Source organism: Heloderma suspectum, chromosome 8 (assembly GCF_057233095.1).
Source record: "Heloderma suspectum isolate Gila_16-S chromosome 8, 16-S_ref, whole genome shotgun sequence".
Classification (NCBI taxonomy): domain Eukaryota; kingdom Metazoa; phylum Chordata; class Lepidosauria; order Squamata; family Helodermatidae; genus Heloderma; species Heloderma suspectum.
Window position 1 is genome coordinate 23,801,293 of NC_139465.1, and position 13,050 is coordinate 23,814,342.

At 41.9% G+C, this 13,050-nt stretch overlaps 1 protein-coding gene across 2 annotated transcripts in view; it reads left to right on the forward strand.

Moving 5' to 3' along the window:
• TDRD12 (tudor domain containing 12) overlaps positions 1–13,050 on the forward strand; it is a 60,317-nt gene that overhangs the window by 42,697 nt on the left and 4,570 nt on the right. For both annotated transcript variants that reach the window (XM_084813092.1, XM_084813091.1), the window contains 6 exons: positions 4,605–4,792; positions 6,048–6,258; positions 6,972–7,064; positions 8,577–8,746; positions 9,530–9,702; positions 11,019–11,073. In XM_084813092.1, the coding sequence (XP_084669218.1) occupies positions 4,605–4,792; positions 6,048–6,258; positions 6,972–7,064; positions 8,577–8,746; positions 9,530–9,702; positions 11,019–11,073 (890 nt within the window). The remainder of the gene's footprint in view (positions 1–4,604; positions 4,793–6,047; positions 6,259–6,971; positions 7,065–8,576; positions 8,747–9,529; positions 9,703–11,018; positions 11,074–13,050) is intronic.

Sequence of the window (13,050 nt, forward strand, 5' to 3'; positions counted from 1 at the left end):
CAGTTTGAAGGCAGGGCGCTGTAGTCCAAAGGACAGTTATATGGCTGCCACCTACCTTCCCCCTGCTGCAAGGCAGCCCCCCGCCCACCTCAGGGGAATGGAGTGAGCTCTCCCTCAGGGAGCTAGAGGAGTGTACTATGGCAGGAGCTGTGCCTAAAGGTGCCGGTGCCAGTGGCTTCATTGAGACAGAGCAGGCACACCATGTCCAACTCTGACAGCCCCATAACTTTGCTTGAGGGCATCCCTGTATAAAACTAAGGGCTATTCCAACCTGTGTGAAGCCAGATCTATTAGCTTTGTTGTTGTTGTTGTTCAGTCGTGTCCGACTCTTCGTGACCCCATGGACCATAGCACGCCAGGCCTTCCTGTCCTGCGCTCTCTCCCGGAGCGTGCTGAAGTTCATATTCATTGCATCCGTGATGCTATCTAGCCATCCATCTCATCGTCTGCCATCCCCTTCTCCTTTTGCCTTCAGTCTTTCCCAGCATCAGGGTCTTTTCCAGGGAGTTTTCTCTTCGCATTAGGTGGCCAAAATATTGGAGCTTCAGCTTCATTATCTGTCCTTCCAATGAGCAGTCAGGGTTGATTTCCTTTAGGATGGACTGATTTGACCTCCTTGCAGTCCCGGGGACTCGTAAGAATCTTCTTCAGCACCACAGTTCGAAAGCATCGATTCTTCGGCGCTCAGCCTTCCTTATAGTCCAGCTCTCACAGCCATACATTACTACTGGGAAAACCATAGCTTTGATTAGACGGACCTTTGTCGGCAAGGTGATGTCTCTGCTTCTTACTATGCTGTCTAGGTTTGCCATAGCTTTCCTCCCAAGGAGCAAGCGTCTTTTAATTTCATGGCTACAGTCACCATCTGCGGTGATCTTGGAGCCCAAGAAAGTAAAATCTGTCACTGCTTCCATTTCTTCCCCTTCTATATGCCAGGAAGTGATAGGGCCAGATGACATGATCTTAGTTTTTTTAATGTTGAGTTTCAAACCAGCTTTTGCACTCTCCTCTTTCACCCTCAACAAGAGGCTCTTGAGATCCTCTTCGCTTTCTGCCATTAGGGTGGTATCATCTGCATATCGGAGGTTGTTGATAATTCTCCCAGCAATCTTAATTCCGACCTCTGATTCATCCAACCCGGCATTTCTCATGATGTACTCTGCATATAAGTTAAATAAGCAGGGTGACAATATGCAGCCTTGTCGTACTCCTTTCCCAATTTTGAACCAATTGGTTGTTCCATGTCTGGTTCTTACTGTTGCTTCTTGACCCTCGTACAGGTTTCTCAGGAGACAGGTAAGGTGGTCTGGTACTCCCATCACTTTCAGAATTTGCCACAGTTTGTTGTGATCCACACAATCAAAGGCTTTAGCGTAGTCAATGAAGCAGAAATAGACGTTTTTCTGGAATTCTCTTGCTTTCTCCATGATGCAGCGAATGTTGGCGATTTGATCTCTAGTTCCTCTGCCTCTTCGAAACCCAGCTTGTACTTCCGGTAGTTCTCGGTTCGCATACTGCTGAAGCCTAGCTTGTAGGATTTTGAGCATCACCTTGCTGGCATGTGAAATGAGCGCAATTGTGCGGTAGTTTGAACACTCTTTGGTGTTGCCCTTCTTTGGAATTGGAATGTAAACTGACCTTTTCCAGTCTTGTGGCCACTGTTGAGTGTTCCAGATTTGTTGGCATATTGAATGCAGCACTTTCACAGCATCATCTTTTAGGATTTTAAATAGCTCAGCTGGAGTACTGTCATCTCCGCTAGCTTTGTTGTTACTAATGCTTCCTAAGGCCCACTTGACTTCACTCTCGAGGATGTCCGGCTCAAGTTCAGTCACCGCACTATCATGGCTATCAGGGACATTCAGATCTTTCCTGTATAGTTCTTGTGTGTATTCTTGCCACCTCTTCTTAATCTCATCTGCTTCTGTTAGGTCCCTGCCTTCTTTGTCCTTTATCATGCCCGTCTTTGCACAAAACGTTCCCTTGAGATCTCCAATTTTCTTGAAGAGATCTCTAGTCTTTCCCATTCTGTTGTTTTCCTCGATTTCTTTGCATTGTTCATTTAAGAAGGCCTTCTTGTCTCTCCTTGCTATTCTCTGGAACTCTGCATTCAGTTGGGTATATCTTCCCCTTTCTCCCTTGCTTTTCGCTTCCCTTCTTTCGTGAGCTACTTGTAAAGCCTCATCAGACAGCCACTTGGCTTTCTTGCATTTCTTTTTCTTTGGGACGGATTTCGTTGCTGCCTCCTGAACAATGTTACGGACCTCCGTCCATAGTTCCTCAGGCACTCTGTCTATCAGGTCTAATCCCTGAAATCTTTTCCTCACCTCCACTGTATATTCATCAGGGATATGATTTAGGTCATACCTGAACGGTTTAGTGGTTTTCCCGACGTTCTTCAATTTAAGCCGAAATTTTGCAAGAAGCAGCTCATGATCTGAGCCACAGTCAGCTCCAGGTCTTGTTTTTACTGACTGTATGGAGCTTCTCCATCTTTGGCTGCAAAGGACATAATCAATCTGATTTCGATATTGACCATCTGGTGACGTCCATGTGTAGAGTCGCCTCTTGTGCTGTTGGAAAAGAGTGTTTGCTATGATCAGCGTGTTCTCTTGGCAAAACTCTATTAGCTTTTGTCCTGCTTCATTTTGTACACCAAGGCCATGCCTGCCTGTTATCCCGGTGATTTCTTGACTTCCTACTTTAGCATTCCAATCCCCTATGATGAAGAGGACATCTTTTTTTGGTGTTAGTTCTAGAAGGTGTTGCAGGTCTTCATAGAACCGATCAACCTCAGCTTCTTCGGCCTCAGTGGTTGCGGCATAGACTTGAATTACTGTGATGTTGAATGGTTTGCCTTGGATTCGTACTGAGATCATTCTATCATTTTTAAGATTGTACCCCAGTACTGCTTTTCCCACCCTTTTGTTGACTATGAGTGCTACTCCATTTCTTCTAAGGGATTCTTGCCCACAATAGTAGATATGATGGTCACCTGAATTAAATTCGCCCATGCCTGTCCATTTTAGTTCGCTGATTCCCAAGATGTCGATGTTCAATCTTGCCATCTCATGTTTGACCACCTCCAGCTTACCTTGATTCATTGATCTGACATTCCAGGTTCCTAAACAATATTGTCCTTTACAGCATCGGATTTTCTTTTCACCGCCAGACACATCCACAGCTGAGTGTCCTTTCGGGTTTGGCCCAGCCGCTTCACTCTTTCTGGCGCTACTTGGAAATACCCTCTGCTCTTCCCCAGTAGCATATTGGACACCTTCCGACCTGAGGGGCTCATCTTCCGGCGTCATATCTTTTAGCCCTGTGATACGTTCCATGGGGTTTTCTTGGCAAGAATACTGGAGTGGGTTGCCATTTCCTTCTCCAGTGGACCACATTTTGTCAGAACTCTCTGCCATGACCTGTCCGTCTTGGGTGGCCCTGCATGGCATAGCTTATGGCTTCACTGAGTTACGCAAGCCCCTTCGTCACAACAAGGCAGTGATCCATGAAGGGGATCTATTCGCTAGTTAAGAATATTTCATGGAGGACTCATTCCCCCCGCCCAACCCTGTGCACATACCCCTGTGCTCTCTAAACAGCAAATGTTAAATCTGAAGATTTGTGTAAAAACTAATCATGTGCAAACTTCCATGGCTTCAGTTATCAACTGACTAAAATACCTCCCTTGTTCATTATTTTGCTGATGTATATCTTCAGAAAAAGCATGTTGTATACAGTCCAAGAAGGGCTGCTATCCCTGATAATGTTAAACTTTAATGGGCCAGAAGTTCTTGATGAAAATTTGCATTGGTTATGATAGAACAGTGGTGGAGAATGAACTCTGTCTCTTGAAACTAGACTGGGTTGCATTTCATGGTATACAGCACTGGTAAGCTGGAGGAGCACAATCTTTTTAGTTACTGCTGACCTAGGAAGATGCCTTGGAGGCACCATTTTGTTTTTTACAATTCTGTGGTACCTAAATGCTGTACATGAATCAGAATACACATAGACCCTGTCTACAAGCTGACAGTGTAATGCACCAGTTAGATGTGAATGCGACAGATTCTTGTTCTTAACCATTTGCAGCAGTTGGATAGTGTGTGTGTGTATGTGCGTCCCCAATAGATATCTACGCCATAGATAGAACGGTGGAAGGTCTAATTTTAAGCAAAGTGGAGTGCACAAGTGAAGTAAACTGAATCCATCCCACAGCTCTACTACCCAGGCATTTTTCTTAGATGGGGTAACAATGCTGGAAGTGAGCTTGACTGAAAGAAAAGCACCTGGAACTACAGGGAAGTAAACCTCAGTTTCCTTTACCCATGTGCCCCCTTTGCTCCATAAATTGGACACCACTGCACTCCCACTTTCTGTATGACTACAGCAGATCTGAATAAAATAGAGCTGCTTTAGTCACATGTAGTTTGGGCCTAGAAGACTAGACTCGCATAGGAAGGGGATTACAGAAAAATTTGTTCAAGAATACAAGAAACAGAGAGTTTTTAACAACGTTTATATCCAGTAATTTGTGGAAGTCCTGTATTGCCTATTTCCTGGATGTGTATTGCTCCTTCTTACATGCATTTCTGCTCTTTCAGATACTGCCTCTTTTTACTGTGGATGCTACAAACTATTTTGGCCGCATAGTAGGTAAACAGAAGGACCGGTATATAGCTCTTGCAGAGGAGATGGATCAGTATTATAAGAAAGCTAACAATCATATCTCCATTGACACAGTGGAGAATCTGGCAATGTATGGATTACATGAAAAAAACTCTTTCCATAGGTAAAATATTTAACGTGTTCTGTAAATATGTTGCAGTATAATGAACTAGTTTAGTGGTTGTCTATGCTAATAAAAGTTGTTCAATCCTAGGCAAGGAATGGTACAACTAATAACGCAATGACTGCGTTTACTTGTACGAGGAAGCCAAAAATCCTGGCTTAATAATATGCACAAGCAGTGTGCAAGTGCACTAAGCCCGTTCTCCCGCATTTTCTACCCTGATTTAAAGCTAGCTTAGGGATCCTGCAGTGGCTTAGTGGTTAAGATGCTGAACTGCAGACTGGAAGGTCGGCAGGTCAGTAGTTCGAGACCCGAGTGCTGCTTGACGGAGTGAGCTCCCATCTTCAGTCCCAGCTTCTGCCAACCTAGCAGTTCGAAAGCAAGAAATTGCAAGTAGATAAATAGGTACCACCTCGGCGGGAAAGGTAACAGCGTTCCGTGCACCTCGATGTTCAGTCATGCCGGCCACATGACCACGGAAGCGTCTTCGGAGAGCACTGGCTCTTCGGCTTAGAAACGGGGATGAGCACCGCACCCTAGAGTCGGACACGACTGGTTGGGGACACCTTTACCTTTTTCTTTTTTTTTTATGAATCTTCGGTTTGTTTTGAAGCACTTAACTATAGTCTCTGGTTTGCTCACGATGGGAGGTTATATTTAAGTGCTGAATCCTGGCTTGTTTTCCCACTTGTGCAAAGGGAGGAGCAAAGCAGCAAAAAATCAAACCCGGATTGCAAGCTTCGTGATGTGTGGACTGATTCACTGTCCATAGTATAATTTGTTAACCTTAAATCTTCTGATCAAACTGTTTTGTAAAGGCTTGTTCATATCCCCCAGAAGTTTTTTTTCAAAATGGGAAGCTTTTAGCCTTGAAAGATCTTTTTTAGAAATGTAAACATGAATAAACATTTAAAAATAGCTTTGTGCTGGAATGCCTGGGGTGAAGATCTGTGTGTCTTGTCAACACAGGTACTCGTTAATGGGTGCTTGTGACAGTTGTGCAGACTTATTATATACACGCTCAGTAGCTGTGGCTCAGTAGCCATGTTAGCACCATAAATGGGGGAGAGTTGCACTTTACCAGCACTACTGAATTGTTGTAAGCTAATTAAGAACTTGGATGGAAGACTACAATGCAGCATCATATCTTTAAAATAAAATTTCTGTACAAGCACCTAGAGTGTTGTCTATTCCTTTAATTTATGTTACCTTTGGAATTTTCCAATTTTCTCCCCCTCCCCCCATTATCTTAAAGAGTTCAAGTGTTGGAAGTGGCACCAAAAGAAGAGAATTGTGTGTTTTATAGTGTTCACATCAAGTATATAGATGAAGGCAGAACGGGTCACATTCAAAATTATCGCTTGCTTAACTTACCAGAAGAGTTTCAAGATTTGCCCCCTCAGGCTGTAGAATTCATTGTTTGTAGGGTTAAACCCATCGATAATGAAGTGGAGTGGAACCCAAAAGTAAGTTCTCTTCATTTTTTTTTTATCCTCAAGGCCAGTGAACTAATTTTTCAGTTTTAAAAAACAAAATAAAAATTGAATGTCTAACCATTTTCCAAATGTTGTGGTGAATTATCTTTTGGTAAAGAGAGTGAGTGGTCAGTGCCTAATTTTGTATCAAAAATTGGTAGTTCATTTTTTTCTGGTTGTGTTTCTTGTATGCATGATAACCTTCTGCAGAAATAAACTGGGGTAAGCCTGAATTCTTTTAACATGTTAACTTTTCTTATTTAATAGGCCTCATTTTCAAACTATGTCATGCCCTATAGCTAATACTTACCTTTGGGAGAAGAAAATTCCAGTGTATTAAGCAAAGCTGATGACTACTAATTCAAGATGTAACATTTAATTAATAACAAAGTATCCACTTTACTTTGACAATGTAAAAGTACAGCCTTATCCATAAAGTCCTCTTGTATTACTTATAAAGTGACAATAGTAATGTGCATCAACTGTAGTAATCTGATTTCATCAGTAAGCCCTTCCAAGAAAACAGCTGGTTTAGCCTGTTCCAAGTAGATAAATGCTTCCCTTTTCTTCCTTCAGCCATAAACTGCCCCAATTTTGGAAGTGGAAAAAAGGGCATTCTTTGCTTCTGATCAATATTAAAGGGATTCTGTGGTCATTGTAAGATGTATACTTGTTATGCGAGAGTTGGTTTTGTTTTTTATTAGGTTACTAGATACATTAATCACAAGATCAGAGGAAAAGTACATGAAGCAAGAATAGTACTTGCCTTGGGGAACACAATTTGGGTGGATCCTGTGGTATGTAATACAGTGTTAAATATTTATCTGATTTGCTTATAAATCCCCAAGAGGCTTTTCCGTCTCATTCCTTAAAAAAAAAAAAAATGGTACTGAAACATTGATGATACTGAGGAATTTGTCATTGCTTTTGACGGTAGTATGGAATACTTTGGCAGGTAGTTTCCTCAGTATAGTAGGTTAGCATATATTACACTGCAACTCTAAATCTTGAACAACACTTAAATCAAATGCCTCCAGTTTTGTGTCTGTATTGTCACGCCTCTACCTGGGGATATATAGATCTAAGAACTATGAGAAGGACTATATATTGAGGGTTTCTTTAGAAGCGTCCAGTATTAAAATTGGCATCTTGTATTTTAACAATGTAATTGATTAAAACCAATTATAGTATCTCACTTAGTGATGTCCAGATTTTGTGGAATTCATCCCATGTGTATTTCGTGGATTGTCCACCGTTATTAATCCTGGCATCCTCTGCAGATGGATTCTATTTTTTTTTCAGTGTGCAAAAATAATGCACAGAGGTTTCACTGCAATTTACTTTAGTACTTAACATTATTTTCCCCTGTTCCATTCAACTTTTTTGGGCATATGTTCCGTGATTTTTCAGAATGCCAAATGGCTCAGTGAAAATTATTTTCCAATGAATAAATTTGCGTAAATTACGAAAAAGTAAAAAATGGTCCAAAATTCAGCTGCATGGCTTGAGGAGACCAGTCTACCGTGGATTCTGCTGGTCACATTCTTAGAAATCCAAACTCATTTTAGTCCATCTCAGATTTCTCCAGCATCCCTAATATCTCAGTACAGGTGGTTATTTTGAAATGTTTTAAATCAAAGAAAATGTCAACTACAGATTTTTAAAAATCTTCTAAAATATTTGGCTTGCTAGCCTTTTAGAAAAGCATCACTGGCATAAAACACTTTTCATAGTGGACAAGTCTGATATTATTAAGCACTACAACTCTACATCTTTATTTGTGATTAATACATGAATAGTTTTCATACCGATCCAGTTAAAGTTTTCAGCCTCAGCTAGTTTCCCAACTATGACAGAAATACATTGTTTGTAGTTAGATACATGCAAATCAGTTTTTTTCATATTTATCTAAGCAAGTTGAGCTATTAATTGCATTGGTAAGGACATTTGTCCTAGGTATCATCTCTGAGGAAGGTGTCCAACTACCATGCCCATCTCCTGTTGGCCAGACATTACTCAATAACTCTGCTGCTTCCGGTCAAGCTGCCCTTCTAGCCACATCTAGGGGATCACCTCCAGTTGATACTTGCAGTAGTGAGGGAGACTGGGGAAAGGGGCTAAGGAAAATAATATTAAATTATATTATATAATATTATATATTCTTATATATTATAATAAATTAAATATTTTGGTCAGAACTAGGAGGGTGAGGGACAAGCTGTGGGAAAACTAGCAGTATGGGGTAGCAGAGAGTAGGAGCTACACATGGTATAAAAGCAAATCCTACTTTTTTCTAATTTAAATTCCAGGTGAGGATCACCAGACTTCTAGATCTGAAAACTTCTATCAATGAATACAATATTCGCTCTGAGATCCTGTCTACTGGATTGGGTGTTGACAACCCTGAACACACACATGAACTCCAGAGTTTATTTAGAGATGCTGAAATAGCACATGAGAAAAAAGACTTGCCTGCATTGTACGGGAATATTGATTTCTTATTTTTATTCTATTTTGGTTCCAAAAACAAACTTTCCAGCTAAATACGTATGTGCATTGGGAGGCATAATATAGGCGGCTAAAGAACTGCAGTAGCCAGGGTTCCATTCTCCTTCATTTTTGGCGCTCAAAAACGAATGCCATTTGTATATCAGTTCAGGTAGCCTTGGGAGAAGGATGTTTCAGGGGTATTGAAGTAACTTTATCTGGGGTTGATATGTCAGAAAAGGGTCTCGTAGAGTTAGATACATAGGTAGGGACAAGGGACTTTCCTATCCTGGTGTCCTGTTTTTTTAGGGGGCTTGCACTTTCACTGCACGAAACAAGTAGTGAGCGTTTACTCTGAGAATGTTCCTCCTTGTTTAATGGGTTAAGTTCAAAAGTTGGGTGGAATGTCTTAAGTGTGTATGGTTGGTTTCTATCATGTTGAATTTTCCAGTTCTTTTCTGTGACAGATTAACTAGAGAGAGAGAGCAGCTTCCTTCCTCAGCAAGCCCATGACCAACTTCTTTTCTAAGGGTCAAACTACGCAAGCATCCTTTTTTGACACACCCATTTTTCATGTGGACACAGCCTTTAGGCTTCAAAAAACAGGAAAGAATTCCACAGAATGTGTTTGAGCCTAAATCTGCCTTTTGTTGGTTGTAGGCTGAGATTGTCCAGTGTTTGGACCACTGCCCATCCAACAAGCAAAAGGAGATACCTAAGTTCTGGCTTCTAAGGGAGGTGCACAGTAATACTTTCTCCCCCCCGCCCCTTTCAGAATACATCCTCTGAAGTGTGGAACAAGTGAGCAGGCTGCATCTGCTTCACAGGGCATCTTGGACCAGACTACTCTCAATTCACAGACCACCGAACGGGTCATTTCCAATGCACAAGGTGGTGATGCCATTACCAGTGACAGTAACTCTCAAATAACTTTGCAAGATTGTTGTAGTAAGTATGCTGTCTTGCACCGATTTTTATACTGAAAGGATATAAATAAAACCATTCTAATAAACAGGTAGGATTTGTGTAAAAACGAATATAAGTGAATGCCTTTTTAATACATTACTTTCCTTTATGTAAATCTGTAACAGTATAGCTTTCTGTCATGCTCCCTGTTACCGTATGCCAGAAAATGTGTTTTTATACACCAAACATATCAGAAAAAGCAACACATTGAACTTCTGCAATTCAAATGCTATATTTACATAATTGGAACGTTTTTGGTTACACTATAATGTGTTTAGCCCAGGTTTCATATGATTACTGTGTGATACATACTGGGAGTGGGGGTGATTCATTTTTCTATAAATGGACTTTCCAGTGCTATATCAGAATTTAAAATTTTCTGGCAATACTTTGATATTTCTGAATACCACTGGACAGCATTTATTTAGATGTAAGGTTTACTCTCTTACAAGGACTCAGGAGGTAACAACATTATTTTGATGGTTATTAGTTTGATTATTATTTTTATTAGTTGAGGGAAGCATGCCATTCCACCAGCCCAACTGAAGACTACTTCAATGACAGCTCGTCCTCCTTCAGCTGTCACCATCAACAGCCATTCCAGCAGGCTGTACTGAGGGAGAGGAGAGCGAGAAGTAGGACCATTCCACCAGCCCTGCTGAAATACTTAATTTCTCTCTCTCTCTCTCTCCCCCCCCCCTCACTCTTCCCTCCCCATTCCTTTTTCCTTGTGTGTTGGATCTTGTCAATTCTAAGCCTGCTGACAGGGATGGTCTTGTTTTACTGATTATGCACAAGGTGCGCTATGAGCCGTTTTGGCTAAGGAGTGGATACAAATACTTTAAATAAATAAACACACAGACAAGCATGGCTGCATAGTATGAAAACATGGAACGTAGTTCCTGAAAGCTGTAAAATGTAGTTTGGAAAAGCAACAAAAGACAAATCAAATCCTTTTCTTTGAGGGGTTTCCCTTGAGATTCACAGCTGTACCTAAGGATTTTCACTAGGCATTCTCTTTTCCTCCTGTCCCCATTCTTCCCCCATCACCCTGGGGGTTTTTCCCATTCAGTACTATGCTTATTGTTTTCCCTGCCCAGTCCCATAGTGTACCAAGTCCATCTTGTTCTTAATACTAAACATGAAGTAAGTGATCTGAGCCCTGACAAAGCACTTCTAATCAACAAGATGAAGCTGAAACATCAAATGTGCAGTTTACTGATTGCCCCATAGCTTTATTGAAGTATTATTACAATGTGTGCCGTGTAAAATTATCTTGTTTTTATTCCTTAATTTAGACGAAATGGCTCAAAAGAAAAAAACAGACGAATCTCTACACCCTTCTCAGGAATGGTATCAGAACTTTATTTATTTAATTGGACTTATAGCCTGCCCCATTCTAAGACTCAGGGAGGGTAGTAATGTTTTTCCTATTTTGTCCTTCCCTATTCCTGGCCACTGAACACCAGTTTTACTCCACATCTGGAAGACAGAAACGTGGGTTCTGTCAAGTCTTAAGGGAAAAAATGATTTATTTCAAGTGTTTATGCCCCCTCTTCAGATGGAAAGTCTCTCAGAGCAGCTTACAGATAAATAAAAACTAGACTCCTTCCTTGTTTGCTCTTTTCCCCCCTTCCTTATGTAATGTTCATATTCTTTTCCACATGGATGTTGAGTCCTATCCCTGTAGTCAACCAGATACTCGTGAAAAGTTCACAAGTAGGGGACGATGAAGAGAGCTATCCCCAGTTTGCCCCATCATCTCACAGTCAGAAGTATACTGGTTCCAAACTGAAGGTTCCATTTTAGCTATCATTTTTGTTATTACTGTGCCTTTTACTTACATTGTGATACTGCAATACAACCTACTTGGTCCCTGAGGTCAACTTCAGAGGCTCTTTTCTGTGTGTTCCTTCCAAGAGAAGCTGAGGGGGTGGCAGTTTGGGAGTGGGCCTTTTCTATGATAGCTCCACATTTATGGAACACTCTCCCTGAGGAAGGTTGCCTGGTGCCAACACTCATATTTTTGGTGCCTGGTAAAGACATACTTCTTTTCCCGGGTCTTTTGAACATTAATTATAGCCCAATTGTGGGCTGCTATTGTGATGTTCATTTTAGGCGGGGGAGGGGGGCTGAAATTGTATTTGAAATTGAAGTGTATTGTGGAGGAACACTTTCTGTATTGGATTGTTTTTAGATTGTTTTATGGTGTTTATTTTTATTTGTGTTATTGTGCTGATTATGGCTTATATTGGCTTTTGGGGGAGTATTTTTTCTTAGGGAAGGTACTGGAGAGGGTCATGGCTGAACAACTGCAGGGACTCTTGTAGGATACTGATTATCTAGACCCATTCCAACCTGGGTTTCATCCTGGTTACAGGACTGAATCAGCCATGGTCGCCCTGATGGATGACCTTTATCAAAAGAGGGACGGGGGAGTGCAAACCTGCTAATTCTGCTTGATCTCTCATCAGCTTTTGATACCTTTGACCATGGTGTATCCTCTTGGATCAACTCCGTGGAATGGGCATTGGAGGCACTGTATTACAGTGGTTCTAGTCTTACCTGCGGGGTTGATTTTAGAGAGTAACATTGGATGACCATTCCTCGGCCCCTTGGCAATTGAGCTATGGGGTTCCACAGGATACCTCCCATCCCCAATGTTATTTAACATCTATATGAAGCCACTGGGAGCAGTCATTAGGGGTCTTGGAGCCAAGTGCTGATGACACACAGCTCTGTGTGTCGGTGACATCTGAATCAGGTGAAGCTGTGCAAGTCCTGGATCAGTGCCTAGATGCAGTAATGGCCTGGATGAGGGGCAGTAAACTGAATCCTGGCAAGATGGAACTCCTGCGGGTGAGTGGTTTCCATGTCTGGGGGATAGGCTCATTGCCTGTTCTGGCTGGGGTTCCACTTCCTCTGAAAGATCAGGTTTGTAGTTTGGGGGTACTCGTAGATCCATCATTGTCACTGGAGGCCCAAGTAGCCATGGCAGATCGGAATGCCTTTTACCAGCTTTGACTGGTTCACCAGCTACAGCCTCTCCTGGAAAAGGGATAGCTTGGTCACAGTGGTACAGGCGTTAGTAACCTCAAGACTGGATTACTGCAATGCGCGCTATGTGGGGCTGCCCTGGAAGCTGGAGTTAGTGCAGAACACAGCAGCTCGGCTGTTATCAGGAGCTGCCCCTTATCAGCATACCACTCCTTTGCTGAGGGAACTGCACTGGCTGCCTCTTCATTACCGGGCTCGGTTTAAGGTTTTGAGACTAGTGTACAAAGCCCTAAACAAGTTGGGACCAGGATACCTGAGAGAGCACCTTTTCCA